The sequence below is a fragment of the Pseudomassariella vexata genome (genome assembly GCF_002105095.1).
Source record: "Pseudomassariella vexata strain CBS 129021 chromosome Unknown BCR38scaffold_24, whole genome shotgun sequence".
NCBI lineage: Eukaryota > Fungi > Ascomycota > Sordariomycetes > Amphisphaeriales > Pseudomassariaceae > Pseudomassariella > Pseudomassariella vexata.
Window position 1 is genome coordinate 165,686 of NW_024467979.1, and position 24,995 is coordinate 190,680.

The 24,995-nt window shown below is 50.3% G+C and overlaps 5 protein-coding genes across 5 annotated transcripts; 4 read left to right on the plus strand and 1 right to left on the minus strand.

The window, feature by feature from the left end:
• Positions 1–562: 562 nt before the first annotated feature.
• On the minus strand, positions 563–1,770 carry BCR38DRAFT_304062 (uncharacterized protein; the record flags this gene model as incomplete). The annotated part of the gene is made up of 5 exons (XM_040854590.1): positions 563–1,011; positions 1,070–1,257; positions 1,314–1,356; positions 1,405–1,593; positions 1,650–1,770. Coding segments are annotated over 5 exons (990 nt in total), but the record flags the coding sequence as incomplete, so codon positions are not given.
• Positions 1,771–5,355: 3,585 nt separating this feature from the next.
• Positions 5,356–7,684, plus strand: BCR38DRAFT_469541 (dimethylaniline monooxygenase; the record flags this gene model as incomplete). The annotated part of the gene is made up of 5 exons (XM_040862809.1): positions 5,356–5,553; positions 5,607–6,092; positions 6,162–6,411; positions 6,634–7,518; positions 7,575–7,684. Exons 1-5 carry the CDS (start codon positions 5,386–5,388, stop codon positions 7,682–7,684), a joined length of 1,899 nt encoding a protein of 632 aa, XP_040709948.1. The 5' UTR covers positions 5,356–5,385.
• Positions 7,685–12,374: 4,690 nt separating this feature from the next.
• BCR38DRAFT_119953 (uncharacterized protein) lies at positions 12,375–12,761 on the plus strand. The gene has a single exon (XM_040853464.1). It carries the CDS (start codon positions 12,420–12,422, stop codon positions 12,663–12,665), a length of 246 nt encoding a protein of 81 aa, XP_040709949.1. The 5' UTR covers positions 12,375–12,419; the 3' UTR covers positions 12,666–12,761.
• Positions 12,762–13,670: 909 nt separating this feature from the next.
• Positions 13,671–15,192, plus strand: BCR38DRAFT_490763 (uncharacterized protein; the record flags this gene model as incomplete). The annotated part of the gene is made up of 4 exons (XM_040864564.1): positions 13,671–13,754; positions 13,803–14,386; positions 14,443–14,708; positions 14,756–15,192. 4 exons carry the CDS (start codon positions 13,671–13,673, stop codon positions 15,190–15,192), a joined length of 1,371 nt encoding a protein of 456 aa, XP_040709950.1.
• Positions 15,193–17,793: 2,601 nt separating this feature from the next.
• Positions 17,794–23,958, plus strand: BCR38DRAFT_490764 (SH3 domain-containing protein; the record flags this gene model as incomplete). The annotated part of the gene is made up of 2 exons (XM_040864565.1): positions 17,794–23,293; positions 23,348–23,958. The coding sequence occupies 2 exons, from the start codon at positions 17,794–17,796 to the stop codon at positions 23,956–23,958; spliced, it is 6,111 nt and encodes a 2,036-aa protein (XP_040709951.1).
• Between the last annotated feature and the right edge of the window lie 1,037 nt (positions 23,959–24,995).

A 24,995-nucleotide genomic window follows, 5' to 3' on the forward strand; every position in this document is an offset into this window, starting at 1 on the left:
ATAGAAGAGAACTTATCCAGATTACAGACTAGTCCTCTCTGACTCTGCATCGCGAAGCTTTGGTTATAGAAATCATGATATATTTTTGACAAGATGTGAATAATGAAATCGTAAACGGGGCATCGCTACTAAACCCAGCTGTGTTTCTGTCGTCCGGCACTATACATTCCCTTAAGCACACCCGTTTGATCCAGAGGCCACACATCAGAACGTGCCCAACTTCCTACAGTAAGTCCCTATCATAGATGAGATGGGGAAGCCATCGATAAGCCGTTAATTTGTATCATAGGAACCGTAGCATGAAAATCGTATACTGCAGTGTCCCAGATCAGACCAGGTTGTCGTTGACTCGCGTGACACTATCGGAGGATAAGATGGGCCACTCATAGTCATCTGTCTTCTGTTCCGAACGTTCAACCTCCATCTCTCGCAGCCGTACGATGGAGGGCGCTTCATACATAGTCGGCGACCACAAGTCATCGTCCTGCTGCAGGTTGGGCATCCGAGACCGCTGGCTCCGGCTCGAGCATGCTAACGTGCTTTGGTCGATCTGTCTTGGGTCCCGTCGGAATCGTTTTGGTATAAACGTATATCTCATCGTGTCGCAAAAAGGTTTCGTAGTGCCAAAGACCACAAACACGAGGATACTCGGTGAGACGCCGGGCAAGAAAAAGAGAAAATCGGCTTTGGCTGTTGCCACAGTGAGGTCTGGGCCCTTGGTGATAGCTTCGCTGCTGTTTCTGTAAATTGATTCCACCTCAAAGAAGATGGTGGCCAGCTGGAAGCCGGCCAGAACCGCAAACGCAACGGTGAAGCGCACGATCAACCATCGGTCATAGATACTTTTCTTTCGGTATCTGGACCTTGATGTGTGTCTGGAGCCCACGGCTGTTGTTTGGGACGTGGCTGACGCGCCGTATACGTCCCAGGAGAGCAGCTGCCGTCGGGTGTGTACGTACTTTCCAAGTATGACCAGTAAGATTATACTCCCGAAGAGCATAGTAGCCATCACTAAAACAGATATTAGCAACATAATGACAAGACTTGATTCGGGGTGTTCTTGGCTGACTGTTGATATTTGCTACCACCAAGAAAGCCACAAGTGAGGTTTGCAGAGTTTTTATCTGAAGGAGACCGATGAAAAGTGCCGGTAACAGCACGGCTATGACTTTTGCTACTGGGCTTACCGCATGCCGTATCGCCTTGAATGATGGCGGGTTTGCAAAGCCATAAATTGAATGGGTGAGAGCGGTGGCCCTGCAATATCCACGTAAGCTGTAGCCATGGAGAGGTAGAGGCACGACAGGACGCACCAGAAGAGCGTAAGTAGCCCCTCAACATTGTAGCAGTAATATTCTGTGACAAGTTTTAGCCATGCTGAAGAAAAGCTAGTTGAGTGCTTACGGATGTAGAAGAGTATGAGGTCTAAGCCAACGGCTGGGCTAGCTACGATGATCTGGGCGTTCCTATTGTGGGAAACCGAGTTATTGTATTGTTCAATTCTGATATCCCTCCAATCGATGATTGTGTGTATCTGCTGGATGATACTCGTTATGGTGCTAAGGAGGGTTGAATAGGACAGCAGTGCAACAACTGGAGGCAGCAGACATCAGCTACGATCCAGTATGAGGTACAGAGGAGCGACTTACAACTGTCTCGCTCATGGTGGACCCAAACCAGCCATATCAAGAGCAAAGAGCATATTGCGCAGCAAAAGGAATAAATCAGTACGCCAACTGCAGTGCCCACGACTTCGTTAAGCAGCTGAACCATATCGAGTTGGCTGTATACAACAAGGCATGAGGTGGGGAATAGAGATGAAGATGGAAATGAAAGCGAAAAGCAAGCTTCCAGAAGAGCCGGACTCTGCCAGCATGAACCAATGAAGAACCAGTAGAGCTGATAGCCATTACAGCTCTTTGGTAGAAAGCTTCGATGATCTTCAAAGCCATGCGTCTGGATTTCAACGAAAGGGGACTGAATGCAGACGCCATCTTGTTTCATCCTTGCCACGATCTTTTCACCAAGTCAAGCGATCATGGATAACAGGGACATTGAAGACCACTTCCTCCCGAACGATGCCGGACAAGGCTTGGGTTCGACTAGATTGTGGTGGTGGAGATCCCAGAGTGGACATGGCCACGTACCGTGATCAGTTCATGCCATATGCTTCAGGTAGATGGGGCATTCAACACCGAGTACAATAAAACAGACTCATCCGATCCCGAGTTTCTACGTAAGCTGCTTCAGGACAAGTAAGACTTGAATTACCCCAAAGAAATATCTTGGACGGTTTTGGCGAGTACATGACATACCAAGGAAACTTTGCCCAGCTTATGTCAGATGAAAGATCCAAACAACAGGCGCATCAGCATTTGCGGCTGAGACGGGAACGTGTGAAATCTACAAACCTAGTCTTGCCTTAATAGCTGCAGTAGCCACGGATGCCTTCATCGGATGAGCATCGCAATCGGCTCTAGCTTCAGGAAGGGTGTGCCTTCGGCGACGCAGTGCATATTTGGCGATGACGGTACTACATTTAGTCCGGTTGTCTCGTTGGTAGATGGTACCCTTAACCATGGTGGCGGAAGTATTCATCAGTGTATGCGCATTCACGCTTTGCAATGCCGCTGCGGGTACGCATCCGAATTATTACTGGGATACCCCAGCTTCAGATCGTCGATATCTATATCTGAGATCCATATATCCTTGTAACAAAACTGGCCGGTTTCACAAGTGACCCGACCCGCAAGGATCTGATAGATCGCATTTGGCGGATCTTGTGGAGAACGATCTGCGACGATGGTTCTGGTTGACTTCTTTTGGGAGTATCTGATGGAGCGACTCGTTCGAAACGGAACACCATGGGCAAAGAAAACCGGCAGAGTGTCGGCTAGCATAGATGCCCTTTCGTACGTAGTGGTATCCGGAAAGTCGGGACACAAGCCCAGTCGGAAGTGGGATTGTGGATGGATGGTATTGCTAGTGCCGTCGATCCCCTGCAAACGCTCTCTTGACTCTGGAATTGATGAGCCAATAGCGTTATCGAATTCTATGCCTTTTTGCCGTTTCTGGCATGGCCAAACAGACTGCACCGAGTTCCGATAACGCTCCAGGATTGATGTGAAGTCGGTCGCTTCCTACGATTGAGAATGCGGTCTGGGAAAATAAGAAAATGTCGGTCTATGGACAGGCAGAGAGCAAACAATCGCTGCCAATGGAGTCCGATGCCGACATGTCCCAAGGATGGAAGCACACCGCCCAAGGTCTTGCGAAATGAGAGGCTCTTCGCCTCACAGACCGAGGGTCCCAAGTGGGATCATACATGAAGATTTCTCCGTGGCTCGCCTGCGTGCAGAGTTCGTTCCCAGCCCTGAGATAGCACATAAAAGTGGACCATACCTGTCAGCCCGTTTGCAGCTCTCTCAGGACGAGGTGGTAGCTGATCCGACTTCCAGATACAAATTCTCGGCGACTTGACTTCTTGTTCCAACAGAGTGGACCCTATTATACATCTCAATCTGGACCTGTTGTGTATTTGTCTCTACCAAGAGAAGCTTTGGACGAATTGGATCACCAAGAAAGCTGTGGCAGTGTCGATGATGATACTCCCAGACCAACCAACAGCGGCATAGCCACTTCATAGCCTCGGATTTCCCCAGCTCATTCAATCCAATTCATCATCGCCCAGTCATCCCCAGCATCGTGGAAACAACTTGGCAGAGTTAATCAAATCTTCGAACGGCCCAACCTGACAATCCGTAGTCCGCCAGTAGGAATACTAGGTCTTACGTCACGCTATACGGGGCCAGATCTGAGCTCGATGGTTTGTTGGTACCCTCCACTGGGTTTCTCCGTCCAGGTTTCCAGAAGCCATTGAAGCCGCAGCATTCGAAGTCTGACCCACCCTTGAACCCGCCGGTCGATCAGTGACCACCAACTGTGAACCACTCGCGCGGATCCCAATTCTGTTAGGCGATACAGTATCATCATTCTCTGGCTCCTCGGCGACTCCCGAATACCAGCAATGAGACGTTACAATGCAGTCTCGTAGTGTAAGCCAGCTACTTTACCTACATTGCCGCATAACGACCAGGCACATTGGTACGTGCCCCTTTACTCTCTAAAAGTTCCAAGTAACTTACCCCGTCGGCAGTCTATGCCGCACCAGGCCATTCTACAGCAATACGGGAGCCAGCTGCTCCGTGACCACATTTGGGTTATGGTTCATGTTCATTGCTCATAGGTCGTCTGGCTGCATTTCCCATTGAAGACGACGGTCCACTTGATGGCAGTCCCCTGCGATCTCTCGCTCAGGTCGGTGCGTCTTGTATCAAGCAAGTTATGGGGTCCAGTTCTCCCATCAAGATTAGGTGCTACATCCACGTTTCGCAGAGAGTGTAGCCTGTATGTGGAATACGAAGCTGGAATATTCCGGATGGATAAAACTCCCTGAATCATACGCATGCCTTGAGTTCAACAGAAATCAAGGACGCGCGCTGCTTTGATCATCTCAAGGCAAACATCATTCAAACTGATTTTTTGGCATGGCGGTCACTCCTATTCCCTCCTGAACACCCCACCAGCTCTCTGGGAAGTCCCAGAAAATGGCTACAGTCACCGCATGATTCTGTAGTGCTACCTTGCGTGATACTTTGCAGCACTTGTATTGCCCACTGAAGCAGTCCTCACAGAACACAAGGGATCACAGGGAATTCCCAAGAGTAAGAAAAATTGCCATTGGGAGTTTATGTAAGCGACGGCCAGAGTGTGGTAGCATTTGGATAAAGCCATGACATTCCATATGCACGATCAGTCATCCTTTGGGGCGAGAGCCCAGGCTAGATCATACAATGCAGCAAGAAGGACACAAAGGAAAACATCCAGTGGAGTTATCGCACATGCCCCTAGGTTCTATTCTCGGCGCAGGTGTTCTTTTCAATGTTTTATTCACCCCGGTCATCACTCATATCTATTGTTCGGTTTCCGTGAAGACAGCTGCGTTCTTCCCCGTCACAGTCCATCACTCGCACTAGAAAGTCTCTACTAGTAAAACACAGCAAAGACCAAGCCAAGTTCGGTCAGTGGGTTGCGGTTTTAAATCAAGACTGAACCAACGCTCAAGGAGCTCCCATCCAGAGGATTTCTGCCGGTTGAGATCCGCTTTTTACGCATTTAAGCATTCTTGCATTATCAGATGGTCCAACTGGTGCTCCTTCCTCGTCCATTGTCAAGTCTCGTGAAGTAGGCACCTGACATTTCTACCGCACAAGTACCTTTACTTGAGAACTTGAGCACTTGAGCACTTGAGCACTTGAGCAGAACCTTTCGCAGTCGGTTTCCTACTTCCCATCTCCCATCTGAATCGACCAAGCAAATCTCAAGATGAAGGTGGCTGTCATTGGCGGAGGCCCCTCTGGCCTGGTCACTCTGAAATACCTGGCGCATGCGCATCGCCAATTCCCTAACATTGAGCCCTTCGATCCTTTCCTGTTCGAGGCAGAGGACGACATCGGCGGCACCTTCAAGTACCGTGTCTACGAGGAAGCCGAGGTGGGTGGCCCACGTGCGTCAAGATGGCGCTTAACCCTGACTGACTGGAACAGCTTGTTTCGTCGAAGTACCTCACGGCTTTCTCAGACCACCGCTTCCCTGAGGATGCCCCGGAGTTTGTCGTACCAGAGACGTACGTCCGCTACCTGCAGGATTATGTCACCAAGTTTGAACTTGGGATGTACATCCACTGCTCGACCGAAGTCACACAGATTAGGCGCAAACCCGGCGGTGGGCACCTTGTCACTGTGAAGACTAGCGGCGTGTCCAAGGATATCCAGTTTGACGCCATTGCCGTCTGCACCGGTCTCAATGTCGAGGCTAACATCACGTATGTCCAAGGCATGGAGCGTGTGCCCATCGTGATCCATTCCTCCGAGTTCAAGGTACGTAAGCAGTTCCTGATCCGAGACAATCCCACGGTCGTCATCATGGGCGCCGGCGAAACGGGCATGGATATTGGACATCTTGCCATCACCACCCCGGAGATTGGCTCAGTGATCATGTGCCACAAAGGCGGCTTCTATTGCGTTCCCAAGGTATGTCGTACTACCTGTCAAAGCGATCTGCCGAGACATGGCAGCGGTCACTGTTGACGTCCTGTCTAGAGAGTTCCCGAGCCTGTTGTCCTTGGCTTCTGGGGGAAGGACCAAAAGCGACCCTCCAAGCCCATTGACACAAGTGTCGCAAGCCTGTTTGACACGGCCTATGTCCACCCCATCCTGCAGCGAGGTATGGGCCTCTGGAATTACTACAACTGGGCCATCAATTCTCTCCTCTTCGCTGTGACCGGCACGCATGGAGGCCTGGACCAGTGGGTTGGCCAGATTCCCAAGGAGAGACGACACACAGATTCGAGTAAGTGACCTGATAATTTAAGTTTCTCGGGAAGAGCACGATCACTCCGATGGTGATGCCATTGGGGGGGTCTCAAAGTATCCTGGAATAATATCTCATTCAAGGCTACTCTGAGCTGCGCCCAGTGAAAGCATCAGCCCGAGTGGACCCCCTTTTCAAGCTACTGCGGATTCCAAACAGTCTTGATGCGCCCGTTTACTAATGCATACGTACTACCTACAGTCTTCTTCTGCAAGTCTGATAGAGCAATGCCCTACATCTCAGCTCCGCACCGCAACCGCGCATCCTTCTGGAACCGCCTCCGCGCTGCAATCGTCAACATGCCAATCAAGGACACCGAAGGCCGTCACATTGACCTCGCACCCTGGCCGGAGTTCATTGATCTCAATGGCATCATGCATTTCGAGGACACCGGACGACCCGAGTCGGATAAGATGAAGAACATGGTCGTCAAGCCTGACGTTATAGTCATGGCCACCGGATACATGCGACGCTTCCTCTTCCTCGATGACTCTTACCATTACCCCGACTTCGGTGAGGGTCGAGGCATCTGGGACATCTTCACTCCCTCGGTTGGATTTATCGGATTCGTCAGACCGTCGATTGGCGCCATTCCTCCCCTGGCTGAGATGCAGGCCCAACTGTGGGTTCTTCGCCTCATCCAATCAGGGAACCGCCACGATCCCGCACTTACGGCCCGCGACCCAAACGCAGTGGCAGCCTATGATGTCGACTATCGTCTGCATGAGCGCGCAGATCGAGACCTCTCTAAGGAGCGAGGAGGAGTCGACCACGAGAGCTACGCCTACCAGCTCGCTCTGGACATTGGTTCGGCGCCCACGTTCACGTTCATCCGCAAGCAGGGCTTCAAAGTGCTCTGGACCTGGGCCATGGGCAGCAACTTCAACACGAAGTTCCGATTAGTCGGCCCCTGGAAGGACGACGAGGCCTTGGATATCATACGAGGCGAGCTGTACAATGTCACCAAGCGCATTGCTGGCGGCCCGTTCTTCATAATCTACACCTTGATCCCCCTCATCATCTTTGGCATTGCCAGCATGTTCCTTTACGCCGTGGACCCCATCATGCGCAAGTGGAATGAGTGGCGTGAGTGGCGGGAGACCGGATATGTCCGATATATTGACGAGGATATGCTGGCTCAGACCGAGGGGTTCGTGGCCGAATTCGAGGAACTCGTGGCTCGACACGGCTAGGAGTAAACGACGCGTATTCCTCAACTAGAGCCATGCTCTACGAGATGATTTCAGGATGAAAACGACCCACACAGAACTTGATGATGATTTTGCCTTTTTTTGCTAGGAATATTGAGTTCGTGGACGAACAATGTCTATAGGGAAGTCCACGAAGCATTGGATGACAGAGCCACGAGCTCTGGGCAGGTGGTACAGTGGATGACAATCATAAGTTGCGAGAACGCATACTCTTTGCTAGTAAATTGACGATTTTGATGCCCGATTTCCCCATGCTAGATATGAAGACTGTAACATGCGGTGCAACACTGTGGCTTGCTGACATTGCGCCCGTTCGCCGGAAATAGTAATTACAACACCTCTCACCTCAGCTTTACCAGCTAATATTGAGGACTGCGTACGCCACACAGATACTATGCGGAACTTGCACGGCATTTCAGTATTGGCATTGGAAAGCTCTGCCTGGGTGGGTTCGTTGCGAAGGTTTGGGAACTGGCAGTGTCGACTTCGGTCAAGGATTGGTGGGAGTTTCCTGCAGTATCCGCGAAGAGAGCAACCCCTGCGAGATGTACTGGCTATCAGTTTGGGATGAGCAAATTACCAATGGGATTGGCATTACCTAAGTCATGATGTTGCGGGAATAGAGCTTACTCAGTCTCGAGTTTCCCGTAGCAGTGGGCGCTCAAAGGCTGCTTTCAAACCCTCTTCCTTGTGTATCTTGCTCTTTTCTCCTTTTCCAACCTCATCCTGGAAGACACTATTTCCTGCTAGAAGATGATTGGCCTCTACACAGTTACAGGTTGCGAACGTACTCCAGCGGAATAGTGATGACCATGGATCCGTTGCTTTGATGACGATTGTGGAGGTAGTGAAGATTAGATTTCTTGTATTATTCTGTCAAGGCTAACTTTCTGTTGCTTTCCATGATGACTTTTACTGTTTTCCAACATCTTGAAAGCTCGAGGAGAAACAATATGAAGTCGAGAAATAGTTACTGTAGTGGGGCCAGACCGGACATCAGGGAAAATGGGTGACAGGGGGCAGGGAGGACTCCCTTTTCTTCGCTTCAAGACGTACGCAGGGACTGATAACCATCTTCCCCTTGATCACCAATATCATCATCATCATCTTTTTCTTAACCTTCGTTTTTTTCAGTTAGTCAGTCAATCTTGAGCTTATTCATTTCATATATGCATGCATTCAGACGTAGCTTTCAACAATCCATTATTTTGCCTTTATCTTAGCCTTGACAACTACAGCAGCCTCCATCTTGTCCTGATCAGACCAATCCAGTGCCAGTTACAGCTTCAATTTGACTCCCAGAGGCAGGCGTCCTATTCTGTGAATTGTCCCATCGCCAGTTACAGAGGCACATCCGACCAACTTGCGCACAAGACCTGTAGAAGCGAAGCTCCTAGAGCCAGCACCACGATCTTCGTCTGATCAGACCAATTTATTGCGTGACTTTGCAGTCTTGGCCCATCACGAGCTGCTACTTATGGCCAGTGCCGGCAGCAGACTGTGTCGACCAAAAATGCTGGCCGAATTTATGGTAAACGTTCTCGCTCTTTTTGCACCCCTACATCGCATACGGGCAACCCAGGAGCGTTAAGCTACCTACGCCCCCCGATGTTTGCACAAGCCGTTGGTAGTGAAGCTGCAAGGCTTTGTAGATTGCGGCAGCCGCTTTTCTTTTTTTTGGAGATCTTGGTGCACTGCCTCGATACCGTACATATTTGGTAACTATGTCTTTTAGCGTACCTGTTTCCTTCCGGTCCTCTTCTTCAAAAAGGTCCATAATCATTCCGGAAGGGACATGTGGGCGTATACATGATTCCTCGGACGGGTTCACGTCATCTACTTGATAGATGACAATTGTGATGACACATTCCAGCTTGGGAGACATTCTTGGCTCGAAGATGCTTTGGAAAAGCGGGCTTGACACGCCACTGAATGGGAAGACTTCGTGCTTGCTCATCGCTATCATTCAGACTGTTTGGAAGCATTGCGTGGTACATACGTGCCTTTCATGTCAGAAGTAGCGTTGGAGATGGAGGGTAACAGTGGCGTATCCTCCCATCGCCGGGATACTTTGAAACCTCGGGCCTATATGTAGCAGAGATGGTTCCCATAGGAGAATTCGCAGCTCCGTGGGAAGATGATTGAAGGGTGCAAAGGAATTCATGTCACCTCTTGACTACGTGGTTCCGATATGTCGGAAATGTCCAATATAATGGGCATGGAAGAGGAATTGCAGGTATAAAATAAATGATAGATGGACAAAGTACGCGGGTTGAAAAGAGAAATACTGGTTGGCAATGAAGTTGACTATGGATGTAGCAGAAATTTGCAGTGGTGGGAGATGCTGGCAAACGGAAAATTTGAACACAGGGGACGGGTTCCAAATGGATTCGTTGAGTCTAGAGTATACCTGGTATTGTGAAACCGTTGGTTCCTGTCTCCTCCATCAATCCAATCCGAGATAAGCAGTGATAAATAAAGAGTGGTAGATACCTAGTATTAATGATTCTGATGATTTCAATGGTTATTTGGACAACGACCGGTTGTAAGGTGTTTTTGTTCAATCCACTTTGTGAGCTTGGGGTGGCCGAGGTTGAGCTTCCCCTTAGATTGACTGACTAGTTGACTAATCCATTAACAACAAGTTGCAGACGATAATGTGCTGGTATCCACCTGTATCCGGAGGTTACACAAGATAATTTTAAATAGTTTAAAGAGAATGAAATCCTTGTAACGAACCTGGATGCTCGAGTACATATAGTATGTGCGGCTGGATTTTACATGGGGAGTACGGTTGAACCAAACCTACCTCAACACAGTGAATCCTATACTTTTTCAAATCATTGGATCAGCCATCATGCTCACATGTCAGCTCCTATGATTAAGTAATGACCATTCAAGTACACGTAGATTCCTACTGTCCATATCTGTCACAGCCAAACGCAAACCCACATCTATCTCATCACTATTCAAAAGTGCGACAAAATGTCCATCACACAACGTCTGAAGGGAGTTATCTCCCTCAATTCGACGAATTCTCATTATAGATACGGACCTTGATATTGGGCTTCGCCGTATCAGATCATTTGCTAGTTCTTCATTTCGGCAGGAAGTGGGATAGGGGCTGCGAGATACACCATAATCTAGGTAATGAGCACTATTCCACAGCCAAGCCGACAGATAGCAGCCCCGAGTTCCACCCATCTCATTCGCGAGATCAGCATCGACCTGACGCGGAGGTTCGGCCCCGAAGTGATGAAGAAGCTGGAAGTCCCGAATGGATGCCTCTTCTCAAGATGGTGTATATGGTCATAAGCTCAATCTTTTTTCGAGCCACTGCTAGAACTCGTAGCCTCGCGGTGGGCTCTACGGGCCCATGCAAGCTTGTGCCATGTCTGGAAGGGACCAAGTATTTGGATAAGATGAATCTGCGTTGGACGATGGCGCATCCACCATTAAGGACTGGGATAAGTACTGGAAGCTTCAAGTTGAAGGTCTCGTCACCACCAATGATAGCTGCTTGATGTCCAGCAGTAGGGGGAGAAGTATGACGGCGCCAGAGAGAATGCCCGTCTTCCTTGTCAAAGAGCTTGGTCCCATGGCGTCGGAGTTGAACAAGTATCTGGATCAAATATACCCAGGTATGAAAGTTGCTATTTAATTGCCGCTACTATACCTTGTGTATCATTTTTAGGGGTTTATGGCAAGCACAGTTCTGGATATATTCTGATCTGTCTGGTGTTATGAGGCTCACATGATAGGACTCAGGCTCTTCCCAAAACAACAAAATTCAGAAGCGGAAGAAAAAGTCAGAAGATATTGAAACTGAGAATGAAGTATCGCGATAGTTTATCCCTTTGCATTCTTTTGCGTTCAACTGTCCTCGACCAGATCGATCGAAGTGCAGTGTACTGAGACCAGCTAGGCCTCGGTACTGTCACAAGACAGAAAGTGAAGAAACGTCACTTCTCAGGCTACTCTTAAGGCTGTTAATACATGATAAATGATGTTTGCTTGGAGCGACCAATCCTTCCGAATGAGGACTCGCAATCGGTTCCTGGCAGTTAACCCCTAGAATTTCTCATGCATATGGATCACGTCAATACGTACTCATCTACAACGTGCTTTGAAGTACAATGCTCCTACCTTACTGTTCTTACAATAATATCACACAGTGCTGTAGCCGCTATGCTCCTGGGTTGGGCTTCCTTGTTGTTACCCTACCTTCCGCCAGTCAAGTGCACCTTTCACTATAACCTGAACTTTTCCCAATCGTCGTGTAGACAAGTGTCACTACCCGATAGGTAGCCTCTCTCAAGCACCAAACAACATCCAGCGGTTGAGGTGCGAGTGTCCAGTATCAGGGTCCTTATCAGGTAGGTCTCTTAGTGCCCAATCTGTAGTTGTCCAATGTTCTGGCTGTCAACAGTGGGTACTAAGATCCACTAAATGCATAGTCCCGATCCCAATTCCCCAAGAGGGAGTTGTTGTTCTCCTCAAACGACGTATCAACAAGTCAACCATACTTGTGTAGCATTGGGCGCTAATCATGGAGCAGTCTCATGTCTATTTGTGCTGGCTTACAAGGGTGGTCACATCAATATGCAATGTCGTGGCGGTGAGCGAGCAAGGAGTGTGTATATGGGAAAGGGAACGCAAATGCTTATATAGACGTCTAGTCCTGACACACATTCTACAGAACCTCCCACATTCTCTGTTTCTGTCTTGTGACTTTCTTATTGTACAGCTAGCCCAATAAACCCAGAGGATACGGTCATGTTTATCTTCACCCCGACGCCCAGGCCTCTCCTTCATTTTCCCCTTCCATTGCATTTCTTCACCAGGTCATTGACATGGCTACTCTGTTGCTTGAATCGGTCATTGATGACATTTTGGGGGCTGTTCCCTCCTGAGAACAGCCGCTCTGTCACCGAGTCGCTTGCCAACCACTCCTTCAACATTTCGGATGGCGCGGTGCAACCGTTGCTGGGAAGCAAGTCAACTCGAATCTCCATCTCATGATTGAGGACGACTCACCCTTTCCCAGTAGCGTTGCTAGCGTTTCCCGAAACTTGAGACATGATGGAGCTGATGATGCTTATCCGACTTTCCTCAATGGGTTTGGAGAGGTTCGATTAAGCTGGTCTTGGTGAATGAACCTCGTACTCTATCAAGGTGATGTGAAGTTCTCGATTCAACTCTAGGTGTCTTGAATGCTTCGTGTTTTTCTTTATTATCGTTCGAACATAACTAACATACATGCTGACCTTATAATGACTTTCATGGCCATCATTACAAGCCCACGGCGAAGCGCGAAGTCGTCCTTGAGATTTGGTCTTGCCTTCATGATGTGCGCGCTGGCGACTCCCGAAATTCGATGACTTCGACGATGAACACTTCCGTTGCTCTCCGCAGATGCTCTGACGACACCGAACGCAGCGCGCAAAAGCGAGAAGGCTGCTGCTGTCGCTTCGGGGACTCCACCGCATCAGAAGACGCGCATATGAGCAAATCCAATCAATCGTCATTCTTGGAGAGCCTGACTGCAAGCGTGATTGGAGAGAAACGCCATATCGCGGGTTTCTCAAATTCGCTGTGCGCAAATGCGACTTCCACGTGGTCGTGCATAAATATGTCCCTCCAGCCGTCTGACATTCTGGAAAGAGATCCTTTCCTCTCCACCAGGCTTTGGTTCCTGGAACTTCGCGGGGAAGCAAGTCAATGTGCATACGCAACCAAGTCAATGCTTATTATATTTTGATACTCCGTGTGAACACCCTCTGATGATGCCTCATACCAATCTAGGCGTCTAGGAGTACCCATTTCCATGAACTCGCCGTTTGCCGCAAAATGCTCAGGATATCCACGATTTCCACAGGACAAGTTGACATCTTCACCCGGAACTCTAGCGCATCTTCATTCCATTTGAAGCGTCTTGCTCCAGTGGCAGATTGTTGGGAACATTGCAAGCGGCAGTGTAGACTGAAGCAAGCTCGTGTTCCGCATCCGGTCATTCGGAGCATACTTATGAGCTGGGTAGCTAGAAGGGCTACGGACTACAGCTCACCGCAACAGTTCCAGCAGGAGAATTTCCTGACCACAACCGAAACCGTGCGTTCGTCCGGTCCCGCGAAAAGTCAGTAGCTCACAAAAGCGCAGGTACCAGACAGCACCTCAGGTTTCGCCGTTCGAGAGTCCCGTCCAACATTGTCTCAGACCAGGGATGAGGATAAGTCCAACGGCTTTCTCAAGTCCCCTGAAATGAATTCCAAGGCAGCAAAAATCGCCAACTCAATTTCTCCTGAAGGTGGTCCAAAGTCACCACGCCCCTACTCAAGTAGAGAATATATTGCTCTCCGCAAGCTCAAGTCCATCAATAACCTGATGGAGATATTGGACGAATGGACGAACTCTAAGATAGACACGGCTGTCTACGCCCATCACGCTTGCTCGCCGAGCAATGGTTCACCCGCTAAGAGCACTGCACACAGCAGTAGCAGTGGGGAAAACAACTCTTCGTCACGGCGACTTGCCGGTCAGAAACGGTCGCTGCAAAGCGACGGCTCAGACGGCTCGGACCATAGTGATGATGGCAACGGCAAAGGTCGAAGGGACACAAAGCGACCCAAGAAGGACTTTCCACGTATTCGAAAGCTCGCTTGTCCGTACTTCAAGCATGATCCAGCCAGGTACCAGAAAGGCTCGTGTACGGGTCCTGGATACACCACAATCGCAAGGCTGAAGTAAGTCGTGGTTTCGCCACCTTTTGTGGGGCAATTCTCTAACCGAGCCACCGCAGGGAGCATATTTATCGGTGCCACAAGCAGCCCGAACATAGTTGTGCTCGATGCCGTGAGGCCTTTCCCGACCGCGAGGCTTTGGACAACCACCTCCGAGCTGAGGAACCTTGCAAACTGCTGCGCCGCTTGAAAGCTCTCGATGACATTAGCGAGGCACAGTACCAGAAACTCAAAAAGAAATCGTCGCCTAACAAACCCGCCGGAAAGAGGTGGGAAGAGGTCTACCGAATTATCTTCCCACTTGCGCAGGAAATACCTACACCGTGTAAGTCTGCAAACCCCAAGCCTCGACCAAAGCTTACCCTTTTGCAGATTATGACTACGACGAGGGAAAGCCCATGCTCCCCGTACCCAAGGAAATTGAGCAGTACGACCAATATCTGCAAGATGAGCTTGCGCCTAGAGTCCGCGAAGAACTCGAACGCCGTTATGATCGATTCGAAGAAAAGATCAAGGATGCCTTCGTTGACATCGTTCGAAGCGTCTTTGGAAACTTGTACCAGGAATACCGTCAGGGACGAGGTGCAGCGAAGTCCCCGAATCAGTCACGTCGGCTGGAAACTGCTCAATTGGTTGAGCTGCCTTCAGACGTCGTGGACAGCTTCTGGTCTCCTGATCTCTACAGCTTCCAGCCCTATGAGGAAGCGTCGTTGCAGTTCTGTGCGTCCGACTATCATCAGCCCTCCACAAGCTTCGGTAGTGGTCTGGATTCGGAGTACGGTTCAATTACTCCACCAGACGGTTACTAAGGTTGTCAACTGGTTTGATTGACCAGCTGCTGGATGGTGTAGCAAATTGGTTCTTTGTTGCCCATGGATTTTTGAAATTCTCAGTCGCTCTTGGTCCGTTTCGATCCCTGTCTTGGTTTGTTGTCAGGAGGCAAGCTTCATTGGATGTCGTAATTAGGTTGAGTCTAGGTGATGCGCTGCTGGGACTCGGCCCGGTATTCTGTTTCTGGACATGGACATCCGTGGCCACCATAACAATCCTTATGTATTCCAGCTTGTTTCCATTGCAAAGCTCTAGGGCTCTGTTGCAGGTGTCAGTCTGTTGGCTTTCACAACTGTGGGCAATGGATATTCTACACCGATAAGTAGTTCTAGCAAAAGTCAGCCATTTCCACTTACTCATATATGCGTGGGTTTCCGAGCATTTGGGTTAATCGCAAGGACATCAAACCTGTAAGTCTTCTGAAGATGGACTGGAATCGTAGATTGCAGCGTCTTAGTCAGACCACCAGCTGTAGAATGTATGTCCTTGATGAGTCGGTAGTGTCCGTAGAAGCTGAAAGTAACAGCGCAGGAAGAAGGTTCACTTTGGGCTGGGAACCCTACATGCCTATCCCGGAAGCCAGACTGCGTCCAGCGGCTGCACCATAAGGTTAAATGTGGTCACTGGCAAGTTATGAAAGGATATATTACTGATCACACCCTTTTAAGTGGATGTTGTTGACCTGAACGGCTGCGGAGATTTTGATGTACCACAAGTGGATGTGGTGGGCAGTGGAGTTAATGTATGCGTGCATGGGACCCAAGTGATGAACACCCTTCACGACTTTGATGCCATCTGCGGCGCTCAACCGGCAGAGATGGCATTTGACCAGAACTTGAAAGCCATTTGTCTCAACTTTTAGTAACGACTGGGTTCGGCCTTGGCGAATCGCGAAGGCCGAATCGTTGTCGTCATCTGGTCTAGATGGCAAACGAACATATAGATTGAAGAGGTCGAGTGCCTAAACTATTTTGGTTGCTCAATTCCTTAGTATCCCAAAGAGCTCGGACCAATTAGTCGGCCACAAACTGAGGGCCCATGTACTCTGTACTCTCAGTGAAACCACTAGGGCCTTGTTGACGTGGGGGAACGCACCAATGGATTCGACCGCTGGGCCATTTTGTACATATCACATTGGATGTTCCTCAAGCTTGGCATGGAAGAAGATTTGGAAGACTGGTTGAATGAGAGTCACAGAAACCGAAATATCATGCGATTGCCGTTGAACATACCAAATCTCATCACTCCTGAGGCCCTGGGATACAGAGATACAGGCTGTCCCAGGGGCCAGTAGTGTCTTCGTCGATGATCTGTCGGCATTTGCCTTGGGTATTGTTGTGGAACCGATTGTGCTTCTATTAGCGGAGAGGGCTTCAGGTTCGACGATAGGATCTGAAAGGCAAAGCCAACCTCTGGAGATAATGTGAATATGCCATTGAGTGATTCTGCCGCGAGACGTGGTTTACTAGATGAGGGCGAATATTGAAAATGTACTTTGTATCCTCCTATTCTGGTAGAACTAGATCCAAAGTCTAATGGAGCCCTGGGGCGGTGGATACCCAAGGATTGGCCCCAATCATTCAGTCACATCCCAGATGTCCCATTTTCATCTCCTATTTTGTCTAAGCGCCGACAGCATGTGCTTTATTGGGAGCTTAGGATAAATCTGGAATTCAAAGCTCTCTTCTGGTCAGAGTCGTAGGTTACGTTACGAGGATCTTGAGGTGGCATTATTTGGCAGAACTAATGCTGGGCATGATAAAGAATTGATCGACGCGGAACGTATGGACAAAAGTGAGATGTGATGCGCTGTAACAAAAAGAGCACTCAACCCTTCACCAACATAGCCGGGGTCCTTCAACGCTAAGACTAAATATCGATCAAGCCTCATTTCTAAAGTTGTCCCAATCAAGTGAAGTCTGGCTTTTCATGTTACCCCGAGGTCGGTTCAGGGGGACAGTCGTGTGTTGTGCCTCTTATCATAATTTGCAGAGCAGAGTTTGGAGATTCCTCTCTTGACTGCGTTGTGCCGGGATGCCATTGCGCCTACTCTGTCTCTATTGACTTTTCTCTTGGAAAATAATCCTTTTTGGTGAATTTTTGATACCCCCGCTCAATCGCCTGCTTGCTTGCTTCCTTGTGATTTTGCAGTGAGTGAACCAGCTGCTGCACGTCTCTTTTTTTTTTTTTCCTTTGACGTGGTGATAATCCAATCCTGGTACGCGGCCTTGTTTGCCAGCCCAAAGGCAAAAAAAAACCGACCTCAACCCTTAATCATTGCAAATCACGACGTACCACAACTGATACGGTCTGACGCTCGGAAAGTATACCAGCTCCTCCAATCCGGTACCCAATTGAGCTTCAGCGAAGCCATTCAAGCTCTTACTTCGCGTCGCACTTTGGAGTCTCCGGGCTGGGCATCCTATCGCAATTCCCACGCGCCGTTCCCCGCGGCCCCTACCCGGACGAAGGTGCAGTGTGTGCTGCACAACACTCGACTCTCCCCACGGCCAACCACCCGCTCATGCGATTCGAACCTGCAGCCACGGTGCAACCGATCACACCTTTAATCTGATCCAATGCCCTGGCAACCGTTGCCCCGCATCGCCTTCGCCGTCGCGACCTACCCTTTCAGCACACAGGCCGACAACGAGCTCCCTCTCGAGATTGGCGATGACCTCTACATCATTGAAGAGACCCCCGACGGGCAATGGCTGCGCGGATACCTGTTAGCACCTCCCTCGCTACTGGCAGGTCTGACCTCGTCCAAAGGCCAAACCCTTGAGGCTCGTGTCTTCTCCGGCATATTCCCACGCAGCTGTGTTGAGATACGCGAAGTGCTAGGCGAGGCCGATGACAGCTCCTCAGACGACGGCATAAGCGAGGAAGGGGAAGGGGACACGCAGCGAGTCGGCAGCGATTCAGGCAAGAGTGGGATTGTGTCGAGCGAGAAGAAGAGGAACAAAACTAGCGTCGTCAGTCCGGGAAGCAAGTCGAAGAAATCAGAGAAATCAGGCAAATCAGATGGACTGCGCTCGACATCCGGCTCCAGCGGGCCAGACAGTGCCCATGGCAGATACTCTATACCGAAGCGTGAACCTGGCGAGCCGAAACCCGCTGCACCTGTGCCGATGCTCAAAATTGGCGACGAGACGCCAACATCGGCATCCGAGCCGCTGATAGACGAGATTGCCTCGTGTCTACGCGAGTGGCACTCGACGAATCTGCATGAGCTGCTCCTCTCACGCCAATACTCCAAACTGGATAAGCTCTCCCAGCTGGTTCACTCTCTGGACCTGTCGCGACGCCAATTCTTGCACAATGTGCTCACGTCACATGAATACGATGCCTTGCGCGAGAAGACGGTCTGGGACCTGGTTAAAGGCAACAAGCTCTGTGGAGGAGAGGTCATAGTGCGGGATCCAAATGCCAAGGGGCGAGTCTTGACTGGAGAGGACTCGGTGGTGGAGATAACCAAGTTGCAGTCTACCATGAGTCTTTTGGATGAGCCTCCACAGCCTCACATAGAACTTACCGCTTTGCACCATCTACTGGTCGATGTAAGAAGTTTTGCCGGTTCCACCAACGAGGCGACAACTTTGGTAGTATACCTGGTCAGTAAGCCCGTGGGAGGCTTTCCGGCAGCATTGTCGGAAAGCTACATAATCGAGGTTCCAGCAGGTGGTACAATGGGGCATTTGGCCCGACACCAGATGCGCACATTGTTCACCGACTTGACATCGGCGGAAATTGGCGATGCCCCCTCTTCCGACACAGAACTGTACCTGGTTGTCAAAGTTCGCGCTCCCCAACAAGTCGTTGTTGGCAAGCCAGAATCGCGATCTGGAACGGTCACCCAAGCCATTACCGGATTTTCCAAGGAGAAGCCACCATCTTCTAGCGGAAGTAAGACTTCTAGGAGGAGTCTGATGTGGGGGACTACGAGATCTGCGTTTTCTAGAGGCGGAACAAAACTTGATGCCCTTTCTGAACAATCAGAGGAACGACCGACGACGAACCGGACGGATAGCAGCAGAGACGGCCCCGCGCCCCCCAGCACGGCAGGATCGAGAGGACCTCGCTCATCGCTGGACGGTCCGCAGACTGTGATGGCAGACAGGATGGTGGGCATGGGGGTCTTGAGGCTAAATCCCATCATGAAGCAGGAGGAAGAGTCGGAACACGTCATGACGGTTTGGGCACCGTCGTCTGAGAAGCAGGACAATGGCGAAAACTGGGACGACCTGATCAACCACCTCCTGGACAGCAAGTCCGGACAGTATGAGAAATCGAAACGGGCAGAACGCTTGCAAGTACATCTAAAATCGTTCAATCATCCCGACCCAGACGCGCTCATCAAGGCAACACCAACGTTGCTATCCGGCATTTCCAAAACTCACAAGATGGGCATCTCTGGCGCGCCGACCAAGCCCAGATCTGACATCTACGTCACCATCAACGAGGCCGTTCTTTCCCGGCAGAGCTTGATGTCCCGCTTTGGGGGTAGCGCCACAACCATATCGAGCAGTATGTTGGGAGCCAATCTGATCGTAACTGTGGAAGTTCGACGACAGTCAGGAGAGAGAATTGAAGGTTGCATATATCCTTCCTCCAACGCCGACGGCTTGACTACGTGGAAATCATTCGCGGTAGAGCGTGGAGAACCCTGGAACCAGACATTACGGCTGTTGCTGTTGCCAACCGACGTACAAACAGCTCATCTGGTGATGACCGTGGCGGACCTGCCGAACGCTCCATTCGCCGTTTCTTATATTCCGTTGTGGGACCAACAGGCGTTCATGAGAGACGGGACGCACTCTCTCCTTCTCTACAAACTTGATGAATTCACCCAAACCGCCCTGCCTGGTCACTCTGGTCGAGGCGGATATCTCTCGCTTCCCTCCGGACCCCGCAGTGATGCGAGTGACGTTACTGGACCACTCGCAATGCTACGGATAGAGAGTTTCTTGTGCAGTACAAGATTTTCCCAAGATAGAATAGTCCTTGGGTTGCTCCGATGGAAGGATCAGCCCAAGGACGATGTCCCGGATTTACTGCGTCAATCCATTTTCGTGCCAGAGATCGAGGTGGTGAAGCTCCTCAGCGACGTCCTCGATGCGCTCTTCGGCATCCTGGTTGAGTATCAAGGCAACGATGAGTATGAAGACCTTGTCTTTACCGCCCTCGTCCGAGTACTTGGCATAACCCATGATCGAAGGTTCAATCTGGGGCCGGCAGTAGATCAATATGCGGAAAACAAGTTCAACTACCCGTTCGCAACGCCTTGCCTCGTCAGGTCATTCACGCGACTGCTCTCCAAACCGACGGAGCCGGAGACTGCAAGAAAGTTGCGGGCAACATTAAAGGTTGTCCGTCACATCTTGAAGTTCATTACGCATGCGAGAGGCCAACAAAAGCTGAAGGAAGCAGGCATTGGCATTACTGGCAGCACTCCGGGCTTCACTCGACATTTGCAAACCATCTTTAAGGCTCTGGATTCTATGATGCGCAGTCAAGCCCCAGTACTTGTCGGCAGCCAGACGCTGGCCGTGCAACATTTCCACACCTGGCTCCCCGAACTAACGGGTTTGCTCACCACTGAGGAGATCTTGCACATCGCCATTGATTTCATGGACTCGTGTGCCACGGTCAAGGGCAAGCTGGTTCTATACAAGCTCGTTTTGATCATCAACTACTCCAAACTGGATCTATTCTCCAACCCGGAACAACGATCTGCCCTCAGCGCCAATACTGTCCGGTGGATTGCCCCTCACTGGGGACAGACGGATGAGGTCTCCGAACAATGGAAGGAGCAAGTACGACTATGCTGCTCCGTGCTAGCAAGTCAAGTGAAGGAACTGGGACCCGAGATCCCGGACTACATTCCCAAGATCATTGACTCGTATCTTGCCATTCAGCAAACGGAAGTCGACCCGAAATCCCGTCTGTCGCTTTTGTTCCCTTCCACGTACCCCTTCCCAAGCAAGCCGGCCAACGAGTCCGTGTTGTTCGATGAGGCCCTCATCGAGCTATCCGCGATCATGTCGGAACTGTCAAATTCCCCTAGCGGAATGCAACTTGAGCTAGCCGACGACGATTTGGCATCTCTGATACAGAACACACTACAAGTGCATATGAGCATACTTCGGGGGGATGCGTTCCCTGCGACTTGGCTGAGCGTACACATTTTCCACCACAAGTCGACCATGAAAATTTTGCAGTACCTCGCTAGTATCCTGCTGGAATCCTTCCTGCCCCACCCAGACGAAGCTGAGAGCTTCAACACCGAACTCTGGAAAATGTTCTTTACCACACTGCTCAAGCTCGTTGGCAGCAGCAGCTTGGCGCTGGAGACGTTCCCTGAGCAGAAGCGCAGAGCTGTCTGGAAAATTGCCGGCGATGTCAGAGAACATGGCGCCGAGCTGCTCAGACGATCGTGGGAGGCGATTGGCTGGGAGACAAGTCCTGATGAGCGATCGAGATACGGTCTCACCAAGATGGGAGGTTACCAGGTGCAATACGTGCCCACGCTTGTCGGTCCTATCGTCGAACTCTGTTTGAGCGTGCACGAGGGATTGAGGAAAATGGCCGTCGAGGTCTTACAGACCATGATCGTAAGCGAGTGGACGTTGAGCGAGGATCTTTCAGTCATCCAAACCGAGATGATCGATTACCTAGATCTGTTCTTCAAAGACAAGCAGATGACGGAGAGTATTTTGCAGAAACTCTTCATCAGCGAGCTGCTTGAGCGATTTGAGCCCCTGTCACAAATCAGTAACGAACCGTTGTACAATGCGCTGCAAGAGCTCATCAGTACTGTCGATGAGTTTTTAGATCTTCTCGTTGCTGTTCACAGTGGGGACAGCAGTACCGCGGCGTCTCAGCTCATCAATCGCTTGCGGCTTATGGAGTTCCTACGCGATATGCAAAAGGAGGAGATCTTTATTCGTTATGTACATCAACTGGCCGTACTCCAAGCTGCGGCAGGTAATCATACCGAAGCCGGCTTGGCATTACGCCTTCACGCAGATCTGTACGAATGGAACCCGGTTAGGGCTACCGCCGCATTGATAGATCCAGATCTACCCGCACAGTCGCACTTTGAGCGCAAGGAACGTATCTACTTTGACATGATCAAACATTTTGAGGATGGTGAAGCTTGGAGCAGTGCTCTTGCGGCGTACAAGGAACTGCAGAACCAGTACGAGAGCAACGTTTTCGACTTCGCTAAGCTCGCTCGGACTCAGCGAGCTATTGCCACCATTTACGAAACCTTGGCCAAGAGCGACAAGCTGGTGCCGAAATACTTCAAGGTCGTGTTCAAAGGTCTGGGCTTCCCCGCGAGCGTGCGGGATAAGGAATTCGTATACGAGGGTTCGCCCACTGAGAGGACGTCTGCTTTCACGGATCGCATGCAGGAGCAGTATCAGTCTGCCCAGATTGTCACTTCGGGCGACATCGACAGTGAGGCTGAAGGCCAGTTCTTGATCATCACGGCCATCCATCCTCATCGCGATTTAAGCCACCATGTCTTCCAGCGGGCCAGAGTGCCGCAAGTTATTCGCGACTACCTGCTGTCAACAAACCCCCAGTTGTTCTCCATGTCGTCCAAACGCAACACATCAGGTCTGGTTATTGAGCACTATGCGGAGAAGATCGTGTATACCACTGCCGAACCGTTCCCAACCATTCTGCGCCGTAGCGAGATCGTGGACGTTCATGAAATCAGGCTGAGTCCGAAAGAGACGGCTCTCGAGCGTGTTGTGCGCAAGACTCAGGAGATGACGGCTGTGGAGAAGCGGCTGAACGACGGCGACGAAGAGGTTGCGCAGCTCCTCGTGGATGCCATCAGCATATCCGTGAACCCGAATTCCGAGAACAGTGTCGTTTTCTATCGACAATTGATTCCTACCGGCACCTCGGACGAAGACGAGGAAGAGGAAATTGAGCTGGATGAGCAAGAGACGGCAATCAAGATGGCTCTTGTTGACCATGCCATCATGGTCAAGAGGTGTTTGACGAGCTTTTCGCGAAGCTCGAACAAGATCCTCAGCAAGGCCTATGGGGATCTGTACCAACGTAAGTACCATCGATGCGTTTATCGTGGCTTCCACCTGCTAACTGTCAAAAAAGATTTCGAGTCGACTTTCGCACCAGAAATCGCCGTCTTTACTCCACCTCAGTCCAATCGCGAGCCTGTCTCGGCCACACCATCTCCCTCATGGCGACGCTCATCTCCCATAACGGAACAATCCCCTGTACAAAACCGGAGCCTCGGCGCTGCGTTTGCTAATGGCAACAGCGTTGTAGAAGAAGCCTCTGCTGCGCAGCACGTGTCACTAAAGCAGCGCGGGACACGACTGAGCTTTTTAGGGGGTAGAAAAAAAGAATCTAGAGATTCCAACGAGGATAGCAGTCAAGCGAATGCCAGCGCCGATACTGATACGACCAGTCAGCACAGCCGCAGCAAAGAGAATAGGAAAAGCTTCTTCCGTCCGCTGCCAAACGACAACCACAACAGTGTCTCTATGTTCAATCACCAGCACTACGGTAGCCAGCCAACACTTGATAGCGCGCCACGCAAGAGCACCGAAATAGTAGGCGTGGCCGAGAAGGGTCAAGACAGGGCTTTAGGCGGTGCGCCCAGGGTAGGCTCTGTACGCAAGAGACTGAGTTTGCTCAAGCTCGGCAAGAAGCCGAGCCGCCAGAATGGCGGTTTTATAGAAGGCATGGAGGAGGAATGAACGGACTTAACTTTTTTTTAATTCGGTTCGAGTTGAAAGGAATAATTGGAGTGATAGGTTTGCAAACCCCAGCTCGCAGGTGCGACAAGTGGAAGTTCCGGTACACCCCCAACAAACGCATTTTCCTTCTTCCATTTGGTTATATTCGCTCTAAGATACCAAATATGGAGGAGCACGGGCAGGATACGAAACTCGCTTCCAGGTGTTCAGGATATACAAGGAGAGCGAGCTGCCGAAGGTAGAAAGACAGGCAATAGGCAGGCAGCAGGCAGCAAGCCAGAGCCAGGTTTTTTTTTCGCCCCTATTTACTTGGATGGGGGTTTGTACGTGTTTTTCTAATATGCGATGAAAGCTCTATTCGTTTCTTCAAGAATCTCTCTTGTCTGTCTGTATGGTCGTAAACGGAAAACCTTCATTATACCATTATCATTTGTTTTTTGAAAGAAGAATAAAAGGAGTGGAGGGAATGGAGTGAGTGTGGGTGGGAAACCGAGGATACAAAATATTATATTGAGTAGCGAGCAGCACTCTCTCATGTGTAGATAGTATGGATGCGGAGTTGGTGAGATAGGCATCGCAATTAAGACGTCGCTGCCAATACAACCACTAAACTGTGGGCCATTTGCTCCTTCAACCTAAGCCATAGAGACCATGGGTGACGAAGTCTTGTGGGTGGCAGAGCATATATGTGCGGTGACGGTTTGCTTCATCGCGTCATCAGTTGGCTGCCTTGGGGCTTTTGATTTGGCTTGTCCGAGGGTCATGTCGGGAAGACGAAGGCCAAGAGTGCAGTGGTGGTACCTGGCCCAAAAAGTGCCTTGAGTCTTCTCACCAGCCTCCCCACTAATGATCATTTTCTTTATCCTTGAGCTCACGAAATTGATCTCTTTGATCCGAGCGCCAAGTGTACTTGTGAACAAAGCTAACAGACCCATCACCTACTTGAGTATCCGAAGACATAACCACCTTGGACCGCAACGTAGCAATACCTATTCTTCACCAACTAAGAATACAGGAGACTCGTGCTTAATCCCGTC